The sequence below is a fragment of the Pelecanus crispus genome, chromosome Z (assembly GCF_030463565.1).
Source record: "Pelecanus crispus isolate bPelCri1 chromosome Z, bPelCri1.pri, whole genome shotgun sequence".
Taxonomy (NCBI): Eukaryota; Metazoa; Chordata; class Aves; order Pelecaniformes; family Pelecanidae; genus Pelecanus; species Pelecanus crispus.
The window spans coordinates 67,317,888-67,337,369 of record NC_134676.1 but is presented as its reverse complement, the minus strand read 5'-3'; the positions used below and the strand labels follow the sequence as shown (position 1 = coordinate 67,337,369).

The window sequence follows — 19,482 nt, the reverse complement described above, 5'->3', positions numbered from 1 at the left end:
CTTTACCCCCATTTCTAAAGGAAACGGGACTCCGGGTCGGCGGGGTAGAAGCGTTCTGGACTGCCGGGACCCCCACGGCCCGCCGGGACACCCGAGGCCTGCCCCCCGCCTCAGGCCGGGGACCCCGGCAGGGCCTCGGGGGTTGCGGGGGCCGGCGGAGCTGGAGCGGGGTCGGAGGACCGAGGCCTTCGAGAGGTGGCCTAGAGAGGCCCTAACCATCGAGCTTCAGGCTGGAGCGGGCCTGCCACCGCCGGCGCAGCGCATGCGCGCGGTTTCGCTTCGCTTTGCCTGTGGAGCGGCGTGGGGAGAGCTCGGAGGGGAGGCGGCGGCGAGGGCCGGGCCGGACCGGGGGTCGGCGGAGCTCTGCGGGCAGGGGCCGGCGCCATGGCTCCCGTGCTGAACCTCAACAACGAGGTGAGCCACCCGCCCCCGCGTCCTCTGGCGTGGCGGTCGGAGCAGGCCGGCGGGGGCGGCTGGGGCCGGGGAGGGCCGGCGGGGCAGGTGGAGGCAGCGGCCGTTGGAGGGGGCCGGGGCAGCGGGAGCGGAGGGAAGTGGCGGAGCAGGGCGGCAGCGTGTCACCCTGCCAGCGGGCCGGGCCCGGCCCGACCCGACCCTTCCAGGGCCGGCGTGGCTGCCTGGAGCGGTGGGGAAGGCCCCGGGGCGGCCCCGGCCGTCGCCATGTGGCCTGAGACGGCTGCCGCCGGCCCCTGGGAAACGCTGCGCGCCGTGCTGGCTCTCAGCGAAACGGCTGTGTAATGAAAATAAAGATCCGTCTTGCGAAGGGAAACTACCTTTAGGGGGGTGTTACGCAGTTGTTGACGTGTGCTTCGGTTCAGCATCCTGTCATTGAGTGTCATATTATCATCGTATCATCTCATGTCTTACTGTGTTGGTGTTCGCACTGAAGTTTTGCAGGTGATTCTAGCGGACCTACCAAAGTCTCAGCTGCCTGTCTCCTGGATAGCAAAGATATGATGTTGCCCTATTTTCTTGGAGGTGGATGGCCTGAGAATGAGAAATTAATGGGTTACAGCTAACTTCTTCCAGTTCTTTAAGAAGTTTGGTGTTTCATATTTCTTTCAGAACTTTCTTTCCTGCTCTATAGCGTGAATTAAATTAGGTGTGTTTCAGTTGTGATGGGTTTTGACTACACATTTGCAAATCATTATGTACAATAACTCTGACACAACTAAACCAGCCTCTTTAAACTGTTGCTTCAACACCTAAAGAGTACCTGACAATTCTGCTGAGCGTGTGTTGTATCTGCTTCTGCAGATGGCATTGTGCATGTCCAGGACTCCTAGAGAATTCACAGTATGGCTAAACTTAGTATTTGTCATCAGCAGAACCAGAACAACAGATCATACAAGCATTCTCAGAGTACACTTGTATTTAAAGTAATTTTTATGTTCTAGGCGTGTGGTAACTCAGAGAGGTTGATTTGCAAGTCAGCAATTTAGTGAGAGGTAGCCTGTTTGTCAGAAAAAAAGTGTAGTTAGCTATTACATAAAATATCTATATTTACTTGGTAATTTATTACAAGCTTTTGATCCTTGCTATTAACAAATGTAAGGTCAAATGTGAGTGATTTCACATTGAAATATGTCAGTGAATCACCAAAGAAAGAAGAGAGCATTTCATTCACTGTTGAAGCGGGAATTTTTTTGATTGATGAAGTTCAGGTGGTGATATATAGTCTTTCACCGAAGAGATACTTGTATAACAAGGGATGGAAAAAGAAGTATTATTTTGACTGAGGAATGACCAAACAGTTCTTCAGAAAAAGATAGAATACAATGAGTTGCTGTACAAAATATTGAAAAATTTCAGTAAGGACACTGGGGATGCCTTCTTGTAGTTCAAACATCACCCTATCCTAAGAGGAAACTGAAAGTAAGTTCTTAGATTTTCTGCAAGTGGGAGCTTTCATCAAAGCTCAGACAAAAAGCAGGTACTCTCTAATAACAGGTCCATCCGAGACATAAGGTAGTACAGAGACTGAAATCCTGGATGCCATCGCATCAAGAGGGACAGAAGGTCAGGCTGGCTAAGAGAGTAGGATGTAGACCTCGTGTGAATAGATTAAACAATTTTTTTCCATTTCTACACCTATGCCTTTTCATAAGCATCAGAGCTGTATTAATTATTATGGTGACCAGTCATAAAATCTGAAATAAGTATTTTCTTTACCAATACCTGAATATCCTTTGTGTATTTATTACTGAGATGCCCTTGTAAGAACACATTTTACGGGTCGGAAATATTTATGTTCCTCTAATAAAGGTGAAGTGGTGGAATTTGAGCAGGAATAAAGTAATGATTTTAGAAAGTCTAATGTTTTAAACTATTGGATTTTTCTTGTGTATTCTTCCGGTTTGCTAAGGGCAAGATTTACTGTGATTACAAAGCAGCTCTATACTATGCATCTTTGGCATTCACAATCAACCAGTGCTAGGGATCATGCAAATTTCTTCCTCCATTAGGCTATATCAAATAGGCATGATGGTAGTTGTTGCAGAAAGAGCTGTGTGACCCTTATATAGCTGATAAACTTGTTCATCTTAGCTGGATTTACAGTAGTTCTGTGTAAGGCCATGTAAATTCAGCTGTATTATATTTACAGATTCCAGGTTTTAATTCTGGCAAAGGCAGACATCTGCTATTAATTAATATCACAAATTATAATGGCTTGCTAAATAATGGAGTCTTCAGAAATTCTAGGATGATAGGTTTCAAAATTTTTTTTTTACCAATTCATATTTTGTTTACAGGAAGAACAAATAGTCTAAGACCAGTGTTTCTCAGTAACATAAATTGGCACCTTTCTTAATGTTAATTGACCTTTATTTTCATTACTTCCTGTTACGTGTTTGATACTAGTAACTAACAAAACAAGTAGTTGTTGATGTCCAAACACTTTTTTGTTCTGGAGGGTCTACAGCATTAGTACAGTGTAAAAATCAAGCGTTTGGTTCCAATATTGTAATGAAGTGTATATGTGTTTTGAAATTAAAGGACATTTAATTGGGTGATGATTTAACTTCTTATCACCAAAAAAACTTGAAAGTTGAATATTATTATTATGAAAATCTAATCATCCAGGGAAATGAGAAAAATAAAGGACTGTGATGTGTGTCTCCTTTCTGACAGCTTCTGAATTAATTGGGTAAATTAAGAGAATTTGGAAAGGAGTAGAGATGTCAAAAGCTGTGTGGTTGGGTTTTTTTTTAATTATCATTTGGTTAAAGAATAGTGGCTCCATGAAGCAATGTGCTGCCAACTGTTCTGATCTAACAGGGAACAAAGAATGAAAATGTTGTACTCTTCAGGTGACCGTATGAATGGCATCTAAAGTTACTGTACAGTGGTAAGGATCCTGGGTGAAAATAAGAGGGAATTGCAGTTGTTGTGATGAGATGAAATAATGCAGAAAAAATATAAGAAATCAGTCATAATTATTCAGCTATTCACAGAGTAATTGTTTTAGACATTATATGAATCATTTATTTGTTTTTTCATGTAAAGTTGTTTATATCGGTGTAAGAGCTTCAGAAACTCACCTTATTTCCATGTTAACAAATGAGCGTTGTGCCAAAAGAGTATGAATGTTCTTCTCCTCTAATTGCATATATACCTAGGTAATAACAAAAAAAAAGTAAGATCTTGGCAGAACCCACTGTTGGCAAGGTCCAGTAATACTAAGAAACCATCATCTTGCTGCTGGCAAATAACATGGTACAGTTTCAGTGTGACTGCATGACTGAAAAATTAAGATTGAAAAGAGTTAGAAAACACAAATGTTTTTGTAGTTCAGACATCCCATTCCTGCATGGGATTATTGCATTTTGATTTCTTTGCCCAAGGAGGAGTTGGGGGGGAGGAGGAAGTAAAGACTGCAGAAAGTTAAAACAAAGTGAAACAGTGAAGACTAGAATTTTTGAGAAAGAAGAGGCAAATGCAGTATTTCTTACCATTTTCTACTCATCGTGTTCTTTTACGCAAGGGAAAACATAACTTGTAGAATGAAAAAGTTCAGTTTTGCAATTATGTAACAACTGCAAATGGATCATGCTCCTGCAGGGTTTGTCTGTATTAAGCCTAATTGTATTCTCATCTCGTGTTTAATTTTATAAGCGTGCAGGCTGAAGGAATCTTTTTAAAAATATACTGGTGTCTTGTATATGTTTCCTATTTTAAAAAGCTTTCTAAGAATTTTCAGGTGTCTTGTCACAGAATAGCTTCCAAAACTAAACTTTTCTGGAAACATTTGCTAGATGGCAGCACATAATCGTCAACTGCTGTGGACAAGGGCAAGTTTAAAGGGACATAGCTTGTGTTTAATGTGAAAAATGATGGTTGTTAATCAGCAATATACAATAGTATGAAACCAAAGCTTTTGAATGGGAACCAACACAGATTTGTGTTTTTTCAGAACCTGTGCTTCTTAAATTGTGTTGTTCTGTTTTTACAGTCATACTCTGCTACCAATATTGTATGATTACAACAAACACAGTTATCTCTCTGCCCACATTTTCCTTTTTTTGGAATTAAATTCTGCTTACAACTACCTCAAAGAATTAGCTGCAGAAAGCCCATGAAGCTAATGCAAATGATGTCTGTATGAATTGTTTTAAAAATAAGTGTTCTAATGTGTATCTACATGTCTGCTGTAATGGCTGAAGTTGAATATTAGTAAGGCATCATATTATGTAAAGCAAATTTAAATCTTCTCAGAGTTAAGAGTTGTTTCTGTCCATGGGACATGAACTGAATTTGCCAAACTTGTTTGGGTATGGAGACTTTGGTATCAGGTGAATTTTTCTCTTAAACTTGAATTTAATGATCAATTGCATGCATCCAAAATAATTTCTCTCCATAAAAATGTTATGGACCTCTTACTGAATTAGAAAAGGTTACCTTTATTTACAGAACTATGTTTTTTAGATAATAAAAGGTGATATCTATGTAATGCTTGTCATACACAATTGAAGTGTTCTTTTTTTGTCCTAAGAGGTAGAGTCAAGATAAAAGTATATCTTCAGAGTAATATGTGTGCACACACATTTTTCAGTCTGCTGAACAAAGTGTGGATTTAAAAAAATGTTATGTAGGGAGCTTAGTAATGAAGCTGGAGGTGGTGGATTCCATTCAGTAGTGTTTTGGTCCCAACACTTTGTGTTGTGATACTCAGTGTGGCAATACTCAGGCCCTTTTACTCTCTAAATTTAGGACTGACCTAAGTCAGGTATAACTGGACTGCAGTTTAAATAAATGACATATTCAGAAGGCAATCTGGACATGTGGCTGAAGATTTAGACTGGTGTACAACAAAGTCAGAGATGGATAGTGTGGGTGATTATGAAAAAATCAGACAAAAAGCCATGGGAAATAACCTTAACTTGTGAAGAAAGACTGACACACAGTCTCTGAAGGTCTGAAACTGCAGTCTGAGTTATATCTGTAATTCTGTGAAACTTGAATCTTTTATCACAGTGCAACCAGAAGTAAATGTGTATTTGGAGATGCTTATATAAAGGCTGGCTTGGCCTGGTGTAGCATGGGTAGGTGTCGTGTTTGTCACTAGGTGCTCAGACACAGCCAAGATAACAAATGTAAATAGAAAAAATGTTACTGAAATTGCATTTGTACATGCCTTCACTCACAAATTGCTGAAAGGCCAAGTACATGCTTTTAAAAGTAAATAACTTTTGGTGACCAAAGTTTCTGTATAGCAGTGAAAAAATCAGTCTGACTGGGATATCAAGTGGAATTATTAAAGAATGGGGAGGGGGCAATTTGTGAGGGTCATGCATTCCTCCTGAAGCTGAATTGACTTGTATAGCCAGAAACTGCATCATGATTTTTGTAAGGTGCATTAAATGTGAAAAACCTGATTACTTACCCATGCTAGTCCTTAGTGCATTATATATTTCTGTTATTGATACAGTAAGTCCAGCATGCTTGTATAAATGTCAATTTTAAATTGATCCGAAATGAAATGAACTGAAAGGTTTTTTTTGTCATTGAATGATAGCCATTTTTGCAGAAAAACATTCCATACAAAGTGAGTTTAAGACTTCTCCATGGTATTTATTTGCAGTTACTTAAGGTCTTCCTTATTTTCAGTCGTCTTTAGCATTATGACTGCCACATCACTCAGACATGATACGCCTCTCTGTGTTTTCATTGACTTAAGATGACAATTTTGACATATAATTCAATATTTTGTTTGTTAATGACTTCCCCCCCACACACACATTTTAGACTATAGAAACTGGGACAGTTTTTAACATTGAAAGGCCTTTCGTACAAGGCTTTTTGTGAAGAATTGCATGGCTGTTCTGTGTGTGGTGTCTCAGACACCTGTGATGTGCCCCCAAAGAAGTGTGTTTCTCTGGCTGTGGTTTCACGGGCAGCTGGACTCACTGCTTCTGAAGCTGGGGCTTCTCATTCTCCTTGCTCCTCACCCATTCCGGGCACGTGGTCCTGCCTCCCTCTTCTGTGAGCAGAATAAATCTTTTGCTAGGGTAATTTGCTGTTACTGATTTAAGGTCTTACCGTGAATGAGAGCAACAGGAACAAAGGACCAGGGATGAATGGGAGGGGTGGAGATGGATTGTCCCCCTTCCACCACAGTGAGCTGTTCATTTGGCTTGTGGGGCTGGCAGAACTGTGCTGCTCATCTCACTTAAGTGTTTATCTTTAGGCAGTGGCATTTCTGTGAAATAAGCACAAGATTTGGGGAGAGTGTTCAACCACCAAAACCTAAAATAGTCAGGATGATTATATGATGTGCAGTTATGTTGTCTGTCCAGTGTTTATGTTACGGAAGTTAACTAGTGGTCAAGGCTGTAAGGGCAGGAGAACTAGAGGGCCTGAAGAGGAAGCCAAAGGAGTCCTTATATTTGTCTGATCTAGATAATGTTACATAATGAGTTCATTGGAGAGTAGTTACAAATCAGCTTGAAAGAAGAATCTTACAATTCCACTGTTATACTTAAATAAGTTTATATTTATTTTTGGAAAATGTGACCAAAGGTATATCAAAGGGGAAAAAAACCTGGTGTCTTACCTGTTGCAAAAGAACTCTTAAAACAAGTTGCAGTCCAGTAATAAGTAAAGCAAAATGTAATTTTCAGGAGTTGTATTTCCCACAATAATCAGAGAAATGAACACTTAGGCCTTCTTTCTTGGGTTTTCTTTAAAATTGCTTTTCACTATCATGAATAGGCTGATGTGAGCATTCAATTTTTAGTGTATTATAGCCAAAAGACTAGTGTTACCTAAGGTATGTTGTGATATTTTTAAGTGCATTCTTGAACCTTCTTTACTGGTGATAAAAAAGAATCCTAGTTGGAAACTTTCAAAATAACAGTTACTGAGTGCTGTAGGCATTAAGGTGTTTAAAGCTGACTGAAATACTGGGCAGCCAGACCAGTGCAGTGATCCAGGCTTCGTTTTGAAATAAAGTAGCTACCCCCAAAGATCTGTTTGGTGTGCTATTCCCTGGGCTGTGTGGGAGTCTAGGAATTCCTTTAGGGCAATTTAATATTTCTATGTGCTGACTTCGTAGCTGCCTAAAGGGGAGGTGAGGTATCCGACCAGTTATCCAGTATTAGACTAAGCTGTGAGATGTCTTACTGTTTTCATTCAAAATATTATGCTTGCTTTCGAGGCATGCCTGTGTCTGATGGGGAAAATGCTGCATTTTTTGTTTAATGGCTTAGCTTTCCAGTAGTTGAGAAACCTTGTGTATAAGTTCCCTCAGTCTGCGATAAGTTGAATCCTGTGATCTCAACGACCAGCAGAGTGCACTAATCACAAATACTAACAAATACTAACACTGGGCTACTGTCCGGCAAAGAAGGGGGATTTTATGGGGTGAGGGGAGCCTGGTCATGTATTTCACCAGTGGGAGCATTTCCATAGGAAAAATCCTTGGCAGTTCTCCAAAGGCTGCTTATCCAACAATTAACATAAAATACATGAGCTCCCTCAGAGGAAATACTGGAACTCAGAACTTTTTACCCCTGAGGAAATTCTTCTTGCTGGTCTACAGATGAGTTCCCTTTTGCTATTTTGTCTCTGGCTTATGAGCCTTGTTTGTTCCAGCACCTATCCAGCATGCTGGCCAAGCCACTCTCTTGAAGGAGGAGCATTTGTCCTAGGCTCCCTTACATTGAAGGAGGTCTGTAATTTTAGGCTCTTCAGTTCTGGTAAGTGCCCAGACATCTAGACTGTTCCTCAGATGGTGGACACCAGTTCCAGTATTATTCTGAGCTATCTGCCAGTATAGTTAACCTGTATCAGAGAGGCTGTCTCTTGAGCAACTTAAGTCAGCTTTAGGTTCATCTGTGACCATTTCAAACTTATTCTTAAGGTAAAGTGGTTAGCATTGAGATACTTTTGAAAAAGTACAGGTGCCTAGGATGCTTTGAGGTCAAAACTGAAGCTGTGGCTGAATTCTGGCACTGCCAAGATCTGCATATCCCTGGCTTGCATGTGCTCTTAAATACTTCCTTGAAGCTGGTCATACAGTCTCTTACATGTCACTGAAATTGGTCTAAAGTCTCGGAAAGGCATATAAACAAGTTGTGAGAACTGAGAAAAAATAAATTTCTACACAATTCAAAACCAAAGAGCTAATCTATTCCATCAGTTTATTTCTCAGTACACTGGCAAATCACTACTTTTTTCTGTAAATTACAAGTCTATGCAAAGTCAGAAAGCAAACAGGAGTTTCTCTTTAAACTCTGGAATACTTGGCAGCAGGCATTTTAGCTCTATGGAAATGCAAGTAAAAATTCTTGCATTACTTGTGTTACTAATAAATAATTCTAAGCACAACAGTTTCTTGAAAGAGAAGAAAATTGTGCTAGGTTGGGCATGAATTCTGCTTAAAACCGTTCAAGTGTTAAATTACTGACATTCTTTTACAGACCATGTAAATGTCCTAAGGAAAAGGTCTTTTGAAAGCTTATGAAATTTCCAAACTTATACTCTGTGAGATAGAATTCTGAGGAATTGTGGCTTTTTTTTTTTTCCTAGGAACTGTTCCAGCAGCTGTTTCTGAAGTTTCTACAGTTGCCACATCATCAGTTATACTAATATTAACAGCGAATTCTGATCTGCTCTTCACACAGATTTTGTTTCGGCAGATTACTGAAGCAATTAAACATGGCAAATTACACAGATTTTTGCTTCTGGCAATATTGTATACAGACATTATCAAACTACTGTACTTCAGGACAGAAATGAAAACTTTTCCTTAGCTCAAGTGGTTTATATAAAGTGTGTGTGGTAGGCCACGTAGACTAGTAAGATGCTCTCATAAAACAAAACATCTGTGGTTCCTTGGTGTGGTAGTGTACAATAATGAAAAAAACATGCAAACATGGTCATGGGAAACTTTGTAACTTTTATTTTAAAGGAACTCTGAGATACTTGCAGTACACAGTATAGTCTTGTATCAGATGTAATTTATGCATGCATAAAATACAATTTTTAAAAATGGTTCTATTACAGTAAATGTGCTTAATTGCTTACTGCTGTCATTGCAGACATCTTTCTGCAACCTTTGCATTGCTGGGCATGAGGCTTGCTGCCAAATGAAGAAGGACGCAAGGCTAAAATGGCTGTGGGAGCGAAGGGGTGCTGTTCATTTTTTCCTAATAGAATTTCAGGCTTGGGGCGGGAGTGGGGCCTAGAAGGAGAATAGTAATCAGTTGTGAATTCACTGTGAATGATAAAATTCCTTTCAGTTTGTCTTATGCTGTGGAGGTCAGTAGTGAAGAGCAATTAAGGGAAAACTTTTTAGTTAGGGTTTTCAGCACAAAAGTGGCCAGCTACTAAATTCAGTAATTTTTTTGATTATCCTTTAAATCATATAAGATAAAGGCATTTTAAATTTTTGTATTGATTTTATATGAAAAAATGACCATTACATTATTTCCATTGCAAAGATGGGTCACAATGATACATGTTTATTCATATGGCATTTAATACCAAATGAAAAGTGTCTGCGTGTGTATATATATTCAAAATTAACTACTTAGAATGTAAATCAGTTACCATTTTTTTAGCATGCAAATGTTCTGTTCGTTTTTATTCTGGTGTATTTTCTGTTCTGTAGTCACCTGACTTAGAGGCATGCTTTTTTGTTTGGTAATTTTTGTGTTGAGTAAACAGGTCAAAATTGGGTCCAGCAGAGTATTTGTGTAACGGCTCTTATAGAGAACTGCTGTTTAAATCACCAGGAAGCTTGATACTGACATCTCCATAACACCAAAAATACACTAGGGGCTCTAATTCACAAATTTAAGTTTGAGTGTACTCTCTAGAGATCTGTTTGGATTCTGGTTGTGTTCGAAGCTAGTTTATCGCATGTTTGTAGACTAGTTTAAACTCTTTTTGTCTGTGGTCAAGCAAACATTGGATATAAAGTGGCTCTCAGCAGTTGAATTGGGCAACTATAGATATAAGATATTATTGTATAGCAGCTTGGTATGGTGAGAAGTTAGATTGCAAGGTCTTTAAAATTGATCCAGTGTGAAAGAGTTCAATCTCAAAAATTCATTACCCTGACTAGGAGCAGAAATCAGTAATGTTCCAGTAGGAGCAGGAGCTCAGAGTGAGGAGTAAAATGGGAGGGACTTTTTGTTTCCCATTTTTAATGAATGAAATGTTGGAATTAGGGCTTGTCTTTCTCCTGAAAGACACTGTGTGTTAAGGTAAGGGGCAAATGTAAGCAGTAAATCTGGAATAGCTCTTTGTTTGGAAGCTATTTTAGAAAAAGAGTGCCATCTTATGATTTGGCTTACTCAGTTTCCACATGACTCTAATAATGAGAATAAGCCACTTTCAAATAAAAATCTCCAAACATGCTTTAAAATGGCTATAAAATTGTGTTTATTCCTTTGTTCTTTCTGTTTTCTGTTTTCTTCTGCAGTTCAGGAGTTCTTAGCTCATTTCCCTAGATTCTGACCTTGATAATTTCAATAGAGAATGAAAGCTAGCCAGCAAACTAAAATTGACCAATGGAAAACAAAACTTATTCCTCAGGGTATAACTCTGAATATGTTTTAAACTAGAAGTATTGAAATAAGATTTGTTTTGTCTTGAAAGAAAGTGTTCACAAGAAAGCCCACCCCTTCTAAAGAAAACAAATTATTTAAAGCTAATGGTGGAGCTGCGCAAACAGATGAGATTTTTATATAAGCAATACATACAGTATATCACTGGCAGAGAACAACTAGCAAATGCTGAGTATTGATATAAGAATCTCTAAGTGGTTAGGAGAACATTTTCCATTAAATTTGTAAATTTTGATTATGATGTGTCAGGTAGATAGTCTATTATCACAGTAAAAATTTTGAGATGCCATCTTCATTATTTTTAGAATCAGCTATACCCTTGGGATCCACCCAAGGGTACTGAGGGAGCTGGCAGAAGTGCTCACCAAGCCACTTTCAATCATTTGTCAGCAGTCCTGGCTAAGTGGGGAAGTCCCAGTTGACTGGAGGTTAGCAAATGTGATGCTCATCTACAAGAAGGGCCAGAAGGAGGATCTGGGGAACTACAGGCCTGTCAGTCTGACCTCAGTGCTAGGGAAGGTCATGGAGCAGATCATCCTGAGTGCCATCATACAGCACGTACAGGTCAACCAGGTGATCAGGGTTTATGAAAGGCAGGTCCTGCTTGACTAACCTGATCTCCTTCTATGACAAGGTGACCTGCTTAGTGGATGAGGGAAAGGTTGTGGATGTTGCCAGATGTGCTGGCAAATGAGTATGCATGTACTAATTGGCAGCCAAAATGGAAAGGATCTGAATACTGCTTGTGTATTTCTTCCATGCTAGGCATGCTAATTTTAGTCCTTATCTCCTACTTGGCTACCAGTTTTCAGAAAATGTGTAGGAGCTCTGGCCTGTGCTGATTTGTCAAACTTGGTTTCTGTTTAGTAAGCCCAAAAGTTACTGGGGAGGGATACTGACAGGCAAATAATGTGCTGACAAACTTAATTTCCTCTGAAACCAGGTTAACAAATTTAATTCCAGAATACACACAGTTTTAATGTTCCACTCTTTGAGGATAGCTGAAAAAAGTTGTAATGTATTGGCTTTCAGGACTCTTGAGGTTTTTCTCTGGTGGCTTATGAGGCCAATACTACCATCTCTATGCAAAAATGATCATTAATTAGACTCAGTTGGAAAGGCTGAGCAGCAAATACATTTTGAAAATCTAAATTTTGAAACAAAGTTGAGAAACTGGGACTTTTAAGATGACATGGACACAGTATGTTTTAAATGTAGGATAGGATATGTTTTCCTTCATTTTTTGAGCATGCAAATAAAGTAATTTATCATAACATCAGTGTTACATAAAAGTAGTTATACAAATTGATGTAATGTTTGAAGAACTTCAAGTGTAAATAAACTATTAAAAAGCAAACTTATATATAGAAGAATCAGCTTGGCTGGCAGTCTTCAGAGTTTCCATCTTAAGCTTTGAGTCAGCTCAGGTGCTGATTCTCTGCTTGCTTTTAAAGCTCATCATAAGCTGTGCCACCTTTCTGGATGCAAATAATTACTTTCAGTGAGTGTTGTCCAAAGTACTACTAAAACAAATGAGTGCATGAATAATATAAGATCAGTTCTACCAGTGCAAAAAGAAGGAGCAGCATGAATTCTTATAGGGCTAATTGGCATACAACTGCCACTGTCCCTATTTCCCCATTTCCATCCCACCCCCAATTAGTAACCTAGCACAGAAGGTGCTTACAGCTGGAGCAGAGCAGCTTTGTTGTGGTTTGAAAACGAATCTTGATGTGCTTTGTCATTAAGTAAAATGCTTGCGTACTAATCTGAGTCAGTATGACAGTTGACATGCTGACTGTTTGGCCATAGGATATTGGAGGCCTCTTGATGAGGGATGGATGATCCACAAATGCCGAAGTCATGTAGTTTCTTGAGAGTGAACTGTAGCATGCAAAGAACAACTGGTTGGCCAGAAGAATGGTATGAGGATGCTTGAAATGCACATTTAATCAAGTGCAGTTTACTAGCTCATTATTTTCAACCTCATGAGGTTCAACAAGGCCAAGTGCAAGGTGCTGCACATGGGTTGGGGTAACCCACAGTATCAGTACAGGCTGGGGGATGAAGGGATTGAGAGCAGCCCTGCAGAGAAGCACTTGGGGGTACTGGTGGATGAAAAACTGGACATGAGCTGGCAAAGTGTGCTTGCAGCTGAGAAAGCCAACTATATCCTGGGCTGCATCAAAAGAAGTGTGGCCAGCAGGTTGAGGGAGGTGATTCTGCCCCTCTACCCCACACTGGTGAGACCCCATCTGGAATACTGTGTCCAGCTCTGGGGACCTCAGCACAGGAAAGACATGGACATGGACCTATTGGAGTGGGTCCAGAGGAGGCCCACAAAAATTACCAGAGGGACGGAACCCCTCTGGTATGAAGAAAGGCTGAGAGAGTTGGGGTTGATGGGCCTGAAGAAGAGAAGGCTCTGGGGAGACCTTATTGTGGCTGTTCAATACTTAAAGGGGGCTTATAAGAAAGATGGGGACACAGACTTTTCAGTAGGGCCTGCTGTGTGTCGTGATTCAGCCCCAGCCAGCAACTAAGCACCACGCAGCCGCTCTCTCACTCCCCCTACCCCGATGGGATGGGGAAGAGAATCAGAGGAGTAAGACTGAGAAAAACTCCTGGGTTGAGATAAGAACAGTTTAATAATTGAAATAAGGTTAAATAGTAATGATAATAATAACAATATAATAATAATACTAATATACAAAGCAAGTGATGCACGATGCAATTGCTCACCACATGCCGACCAATACCCAAACAGTTACCGAGCAGCAATCGCTCCCCCTGGCCAACCCCCCCCAGTTTCTATACTGAGCATGATGCCATATGGTATGGAATAGCCCTTTGGCCAGTTTGGATCAACTATTCTGGCTGTGCCCCCTCCCAGTTTCTTGTGCACCTGGCAGAGCATGGGAAGCTGAAAAGTCCTTGTGTAGCATAAGCAGTACTCAGCAACAACTAAAACATCAGTGTGTTATCAGCACTATTCTTATCGTAAATCCAAAACACATCACTATGCCTGCTACTAGGAAGAAAATTAACTCTACCCCAGCCAAAACCAGGATATTGTGTTAGGACAAGGGGTAATGGTTTTAAACTGAATGAGGATAGATTCAGATTGGATGTAAAGAAGAAATTTTTTACAGTGAGGGTGGTGAAGCATTGAAGCACGTTGCCTAGAGAGGTGGTAGATGCCCCATCCCTAAAAACATTCAAGGTCAGTTTGTACGGAGCTGAGAGCAACCTGGTCTAGTTGAAGATGTCTCTGCTTATTGCAGAGGGTTTGGACTAGGTGACCTCTAAAGGTCCCTTCTAACCCAAACTATTCTGTGGTTCTATGAATATTCAATAGTCAAGTGCTATGTCAAAGTAAATGTAAATGAGGGAAGGTAGAGAAGAATATAAGAGAAACAGCACTGTGTTTACAGTTTGACAAAGTTTATTCTCTCTCTTATTATTCCCCTCTTGTAAATATTTCTACAGTGCACTTTTTCAAGTGACTGATACCCCATGACTGAGACAATCAAACTGAGATAGAATAAGGGAAAATTGCCTGATGCACTGGTTTGTGCTTTCAGCTGAGCTGCCAACTGGTTGTTCTGCTGCTGCTTTTCTTGCAAGATGGGGTGATATCTATTCAAATGCTTTAGTTCATTCTCTTGCAAAGCAGTTGATACTTAATAGACCTCTTGCTGGCTTACATAGCAAGGAGTCTTGCATCTCTTAGTTCTGTCAGACAGACCCATCCCTTGATGTTATGGGGCTTTGACAGACGGACTGAATTTAACTTGCATGTAAAGTGCTTGCTGATCTGGTACCAGGCAGTCAGAAGAGAGAGTTCTAGCTCCTTGCTGGTGGTTAGGCTAATACTGTTGTTCGTGAATTGTGGCAAGTGAAAGGGTGTGGACTGCTCAACAGCATTACTCAGGCTCATTTTTAGATAGAAGGAGGTTAATCTTTAAAAACTATACATTAACCTCAGTCATCATATTTTTAAAATATCCTCAGAACAGGGGTGTAAGTTTGTAAACCTCTTTTCACTGTCTCTTTTTTTAACAACTGTGCAGTTACTACAGAAAAGTGCCTATCTTACTTGAAGTGGAAGAAGAGGAAGTAGCAACATGACAGTGTATCTTTGAAAGAAAAAAAAAAAAGATAACAATCCCAAGCCAAAGCAATCACACCACCCCCCCAAATTAATGCTGGAAACACTTGTTGCATTTCTGACTTTGTTATGTGAAAGGTGTCATATTCAGTTTTGCCACAATTTTCTTTTCATAATGGCAGTTCAACTCTGCAGGTTTGGATAATGTTTGCAATTTGTCTAATTAATACAAAAAAAATGACACAGATTGCTTCTGAGTCATTATAGTCAAGGTATGGTGTTATGCTTCAAATCATGCAGGTAATGAAGAGATTCATAATGTTGCCATGGGAGCAGTGCTCTCTGTTTCACCTGCTTTTTAAAAGTTCACCATCTGAAGAGAAAAAGGGGGAAAAACCCTCACCACTCTCATTATTTATTCACGTGTTCATCCTGATAATTCTTATGTCACTACTGTAGCTTCTGCTATTACTGTCTTCCTGTGAAATCAAAGCATAAGGGGGTGTAAAATTCACATGTGGCTTCTAGCTAGAGCTCTGGTCTAATTAAGAAATCCCAGACATAGAAATCCATTGATTTGAGCTTGGCTATGTTGACTGCCTTGGTCACATCCCCCTGCAACATTCTGTGGAAGTATTTTTAGCAGAGTGCTAGCTGGGGGTTTTCAAACTCATGTCCAGCTGATCAATTAAATACAGGGTTAGAAATCGCCTTCAGGTAGTCCTCCATTTTGGAAGAGTTGTGTAATTTTTATTTCCATGTGGTGACCTATGTGCTGATTTATGTGATATAGCATCTTCGGGCTAGTTTATCACAGTTATTTCTTATCTGGATGTTTACAACTACTGCTGTTTATTTAGGTTTTAGAAATGTGTCTAGCCAGCTCATGATCCTGGTTTGGACTTGAGAGCTTGAATGCTTTCTGAAATACTACATATAGCCTGACTCCATATAGTGAGACACCGACTTTGAAGCAGTAAATCCATTAAATTTTGGTCTTTTGGCAATGAGCAAGTAATTCAAGACTAGCCTTACTCCTTCCCAACTATCTGAGATATTTGGAATTTCTTTTCAAAACCTTTAGATGAAAATGATCTTTGCTAGCTGTCCGAGCACTCATTGTGGTTTCTACTGGGAGAAATTATGCTAGAAATGACAACTGTTCTCCATGCAGGAGGAAATACAATGCTATACTGAAAAAAGAAACTCGTATTTCAGTGCTTCAGTTGAGAAAGCAAAAAGAAAGCAGCACAGACAAACTCTGGAGGAAGGGTTTGACAGTAACTCAGAAGGAGTGTGTGCCTTACTCTTCCCGTGAGAGAAGTGGAAACATGCCCTAGTGTGCTTTTCCCATTCATCTTTAGCAACCCCTCTCAGGAACCTGACAGGGTGAGTGCCCAGAGGCCTGAGAGGCTGCGGGTGTTTTGCTTTGTGCATGCCTCCAGCTGGTGATGGCGCTTCTGCCTGCTTTGGGCAACAGGGTGCTATGTTTTAATCCAGAAAAATTTGCCTCATGTTTCATGAACTTCTCTATATTTTGTTAGATGTATTGTGATTTAACTCAGTCCACTTAGTTTGAACCTGGTTGCATGTAGCTGAAGACGTCAAAGGCAAGATTAATGCTACATTGGTATGGCACAGACACTAGCTGAAGCAACCGTGCGTTCCTTAGCAGTCTCCATGCTGGGATTTGATCCTTTTATTAAATACAAGGAGAGCTCATCGCTCCTAGTCTGGTTTGTTGTAGCCCATCTCTCTGTTGCCTTCTGTACATTCTCACTTTGCTCTTTTGCCCTGGAACTAGCTAGCATTCATGTGACCATAAGGGGAAACAGTTCAGGAAAATGATCTGGCTGAAAACTCACCTTGTTTTGTTTTTTGTAAGGTTGGGATGTGTGGGGTTTTCCTTCTCTGTGGATATATATTTGTGTAAAACTGTCCTGGAACTGAACAATTGAACCCTGATACTCTACATAGGTGTATTTATGTTGTTCTTGCTGCGTTTACCTCCCTACTTATATGTTTCTGTAATGCAAATATATGAATCTGTAATACGTCTAAGACTGGCTATTTCCAGATACTTTGACATGTGTAAAATATATACTGTAATATAGTGATTCTTCTTGTAAAAAAGAAAAAAGAAGTAAACTTGGCAATTCCTAACTTTTCCTAAGAATCTAAAAATCGTTAGATCTTTCAAGCTGACATTCCAGATAATAGAGAAAAATATTTGTAATGACGTTCCAGAGACATTTTTTCACTTAGATTATTCACTCAAAAGATTATGTACTATTGTTAGTTCTGGCTAATACGTGATCCAGCTGCAGGTGTTTTGAATTTTAAAACTCTCTGTTGCCAAATAGCACCAAAAATTAACGTTTAGAATACTCTGTTGCCATGGTAATTTCTTGGTTAGAAGACTGCCAACTAACTATAAAATGAAACCAATGCTTTTGGTGTGCCTTAAAATGAGGAAAGGGAAGAAGATAATTGAGAACTGAAACATTACTTAGTTCCATGTTTTTCTTGTAGGTATTAGAGAGACCTTGAATACTCAACTTAAATACATTTCACTTTTTTTTTTTTTAAGCTGGATTTCTTGCCTTGACATTTGTTGATGCATAATTTAAGCAACATACAGAACTGGTTTTAGTGTGTTTTTAATGACTTTTTCCCTTTCTACTTTAGCAGTGCTGCTTAAACTTGAGGGGGTTCAGAAGCAAATTTCTTAATGCGCTAAAATCAAAAAGCTATTGTATACCTTTGGGCGCGTGTAAATTATTTTTTCCTTTTGCTTTGAGCCATTTTGATCTTAATGGATCAGACTGTCATTTCAACCTGCTAGGGTTCTCTTGGCATGAAAGGGCTCCACTAGGACTCAGGTATAGCTTGCACCTACGATTTCATTTATCACGATTGTTCATTCACTAGACCCAGTTTGTGCAGGTATATGGTAATTTGTTGATAGGGATATGTACTTCCCTGAGACAGAATTTACAAGGTAGATTCTTGATGTTTTCTCATTGTCATCCCATTCTCAGGTGTGACCTTCACGTCAGATAAAGCCTGTTAGCCTTGAGAGCACATGGAAGAAACTGAAGCAGAAAAGCAAACTTGGAACTACCCTTTTTTTCTTCAGGCATCAAGTGATAGAAAAGACATAAGAGAACTTATATTGCAAAGTGGATTTGGACATGTCTATGTAAAATTACAGAATATTGCTTAACAATGATAACTTAATAAATAACTTAATAAATGAAATTTTTTTTGCAATTGTGTCTGGACCTTGAAAACAGTCTTCCTGTAGGAGAGACTTCGCCATGTTGGGGCGAGTAGGGAGGCCTCTATTTAATGGATGTGTGTTTGTATAACATTTTGGATATTTCAGAACACTATAAACTCTTATGGATGAGGTTTGGTACAGTGTCCTTCCTTGAGGAGAACAGAATGATTTGTCTTTTCTGGTTACTCATATAAGAACTAGGACTAGACTGTGTGCTGGCATAAAGCAGAAGTGGATGAAGAAACTCCAGTCTGTCTAGTGCCGGTTGTTTAAGGATTTAATAATTTGTTTAAGTGCATTATTGGGTCAGGACCAAAATGTTCAGCACCTCGTGGGCTGAAGCCCAAGGAGAACAGTTGTATGTGCTCCAGGCTGCTCAGAGGAAAAAGACATGGCTATCAGTTTATTGGCTTTCACGCGTTTTGGATAGCTGGGGCTGACTGCGTAAGTAAACTTTTATTAACTTTGAGTTAAGAAGCATTTAAGACATTCTGGGTCTTTCAGGTATTTTCATGTACACTACTAGCTTTTGTACACGGTAACATGATAAAAACACTTCTCATACTGTAAACCTACACAGTTCTTCTAGTATTTAAGTGGTTTTTTAGTAGAATATATTAAACAAGTCATGGGCAGAAACATGTTATTGCTTATTTTTTCTCTTAATCCATTGAATTTTTTTTTTTTTGAAGAATGGTTTGGTTCCGGGGGGCTTTTTTGGTCAAGTATAGTTGATACTATAGTTCAGAGTAGACACGTACCTTTCTTGATATATCTACAAATCTTTAGTCACACTTTCCTTTATTTTTTTCTAATTGGCTGAACACTAGCTTAGTTTGGAGGCATGTTGCCTGTACAAACCTCAAAACAAGTTTCAGAAGTGGCCAAGTATAACATTTTATTCCAATGTAGTGTTCCTTTGAGAACTTTGCTGCTGTTGTCTTAAAAATGTGAAGGCAAATACCTTTGACCAGTCATGTGAATTTTAATGTAAT

At 39.6% G+C, this 19,482-nt stretch overlaps 1 protein-coding gene across 1 annotated transcript in view; it reads left to right on the top strand.

Moving 5' to 3' along the window:
• Positions 1-383: 383 nt before the first annotated feature.
• The window catches only part of SRFBP1 (serum response factor binding protein 1), an 82,352-nt gene continuing 63,253 nt past the window's right edge, over positions 384-19,482 (top strand). The window contains exon 1 of the mRNA XM_075726656.1: positions 384-414. Coding sequence (XP_075582771.1) covers positions 385-414 — 30 coding nt within the window. The 5' untranslated portion in view covers position 384. The remainder of the gene's footprint in view (positions 415-19,482) is intronic.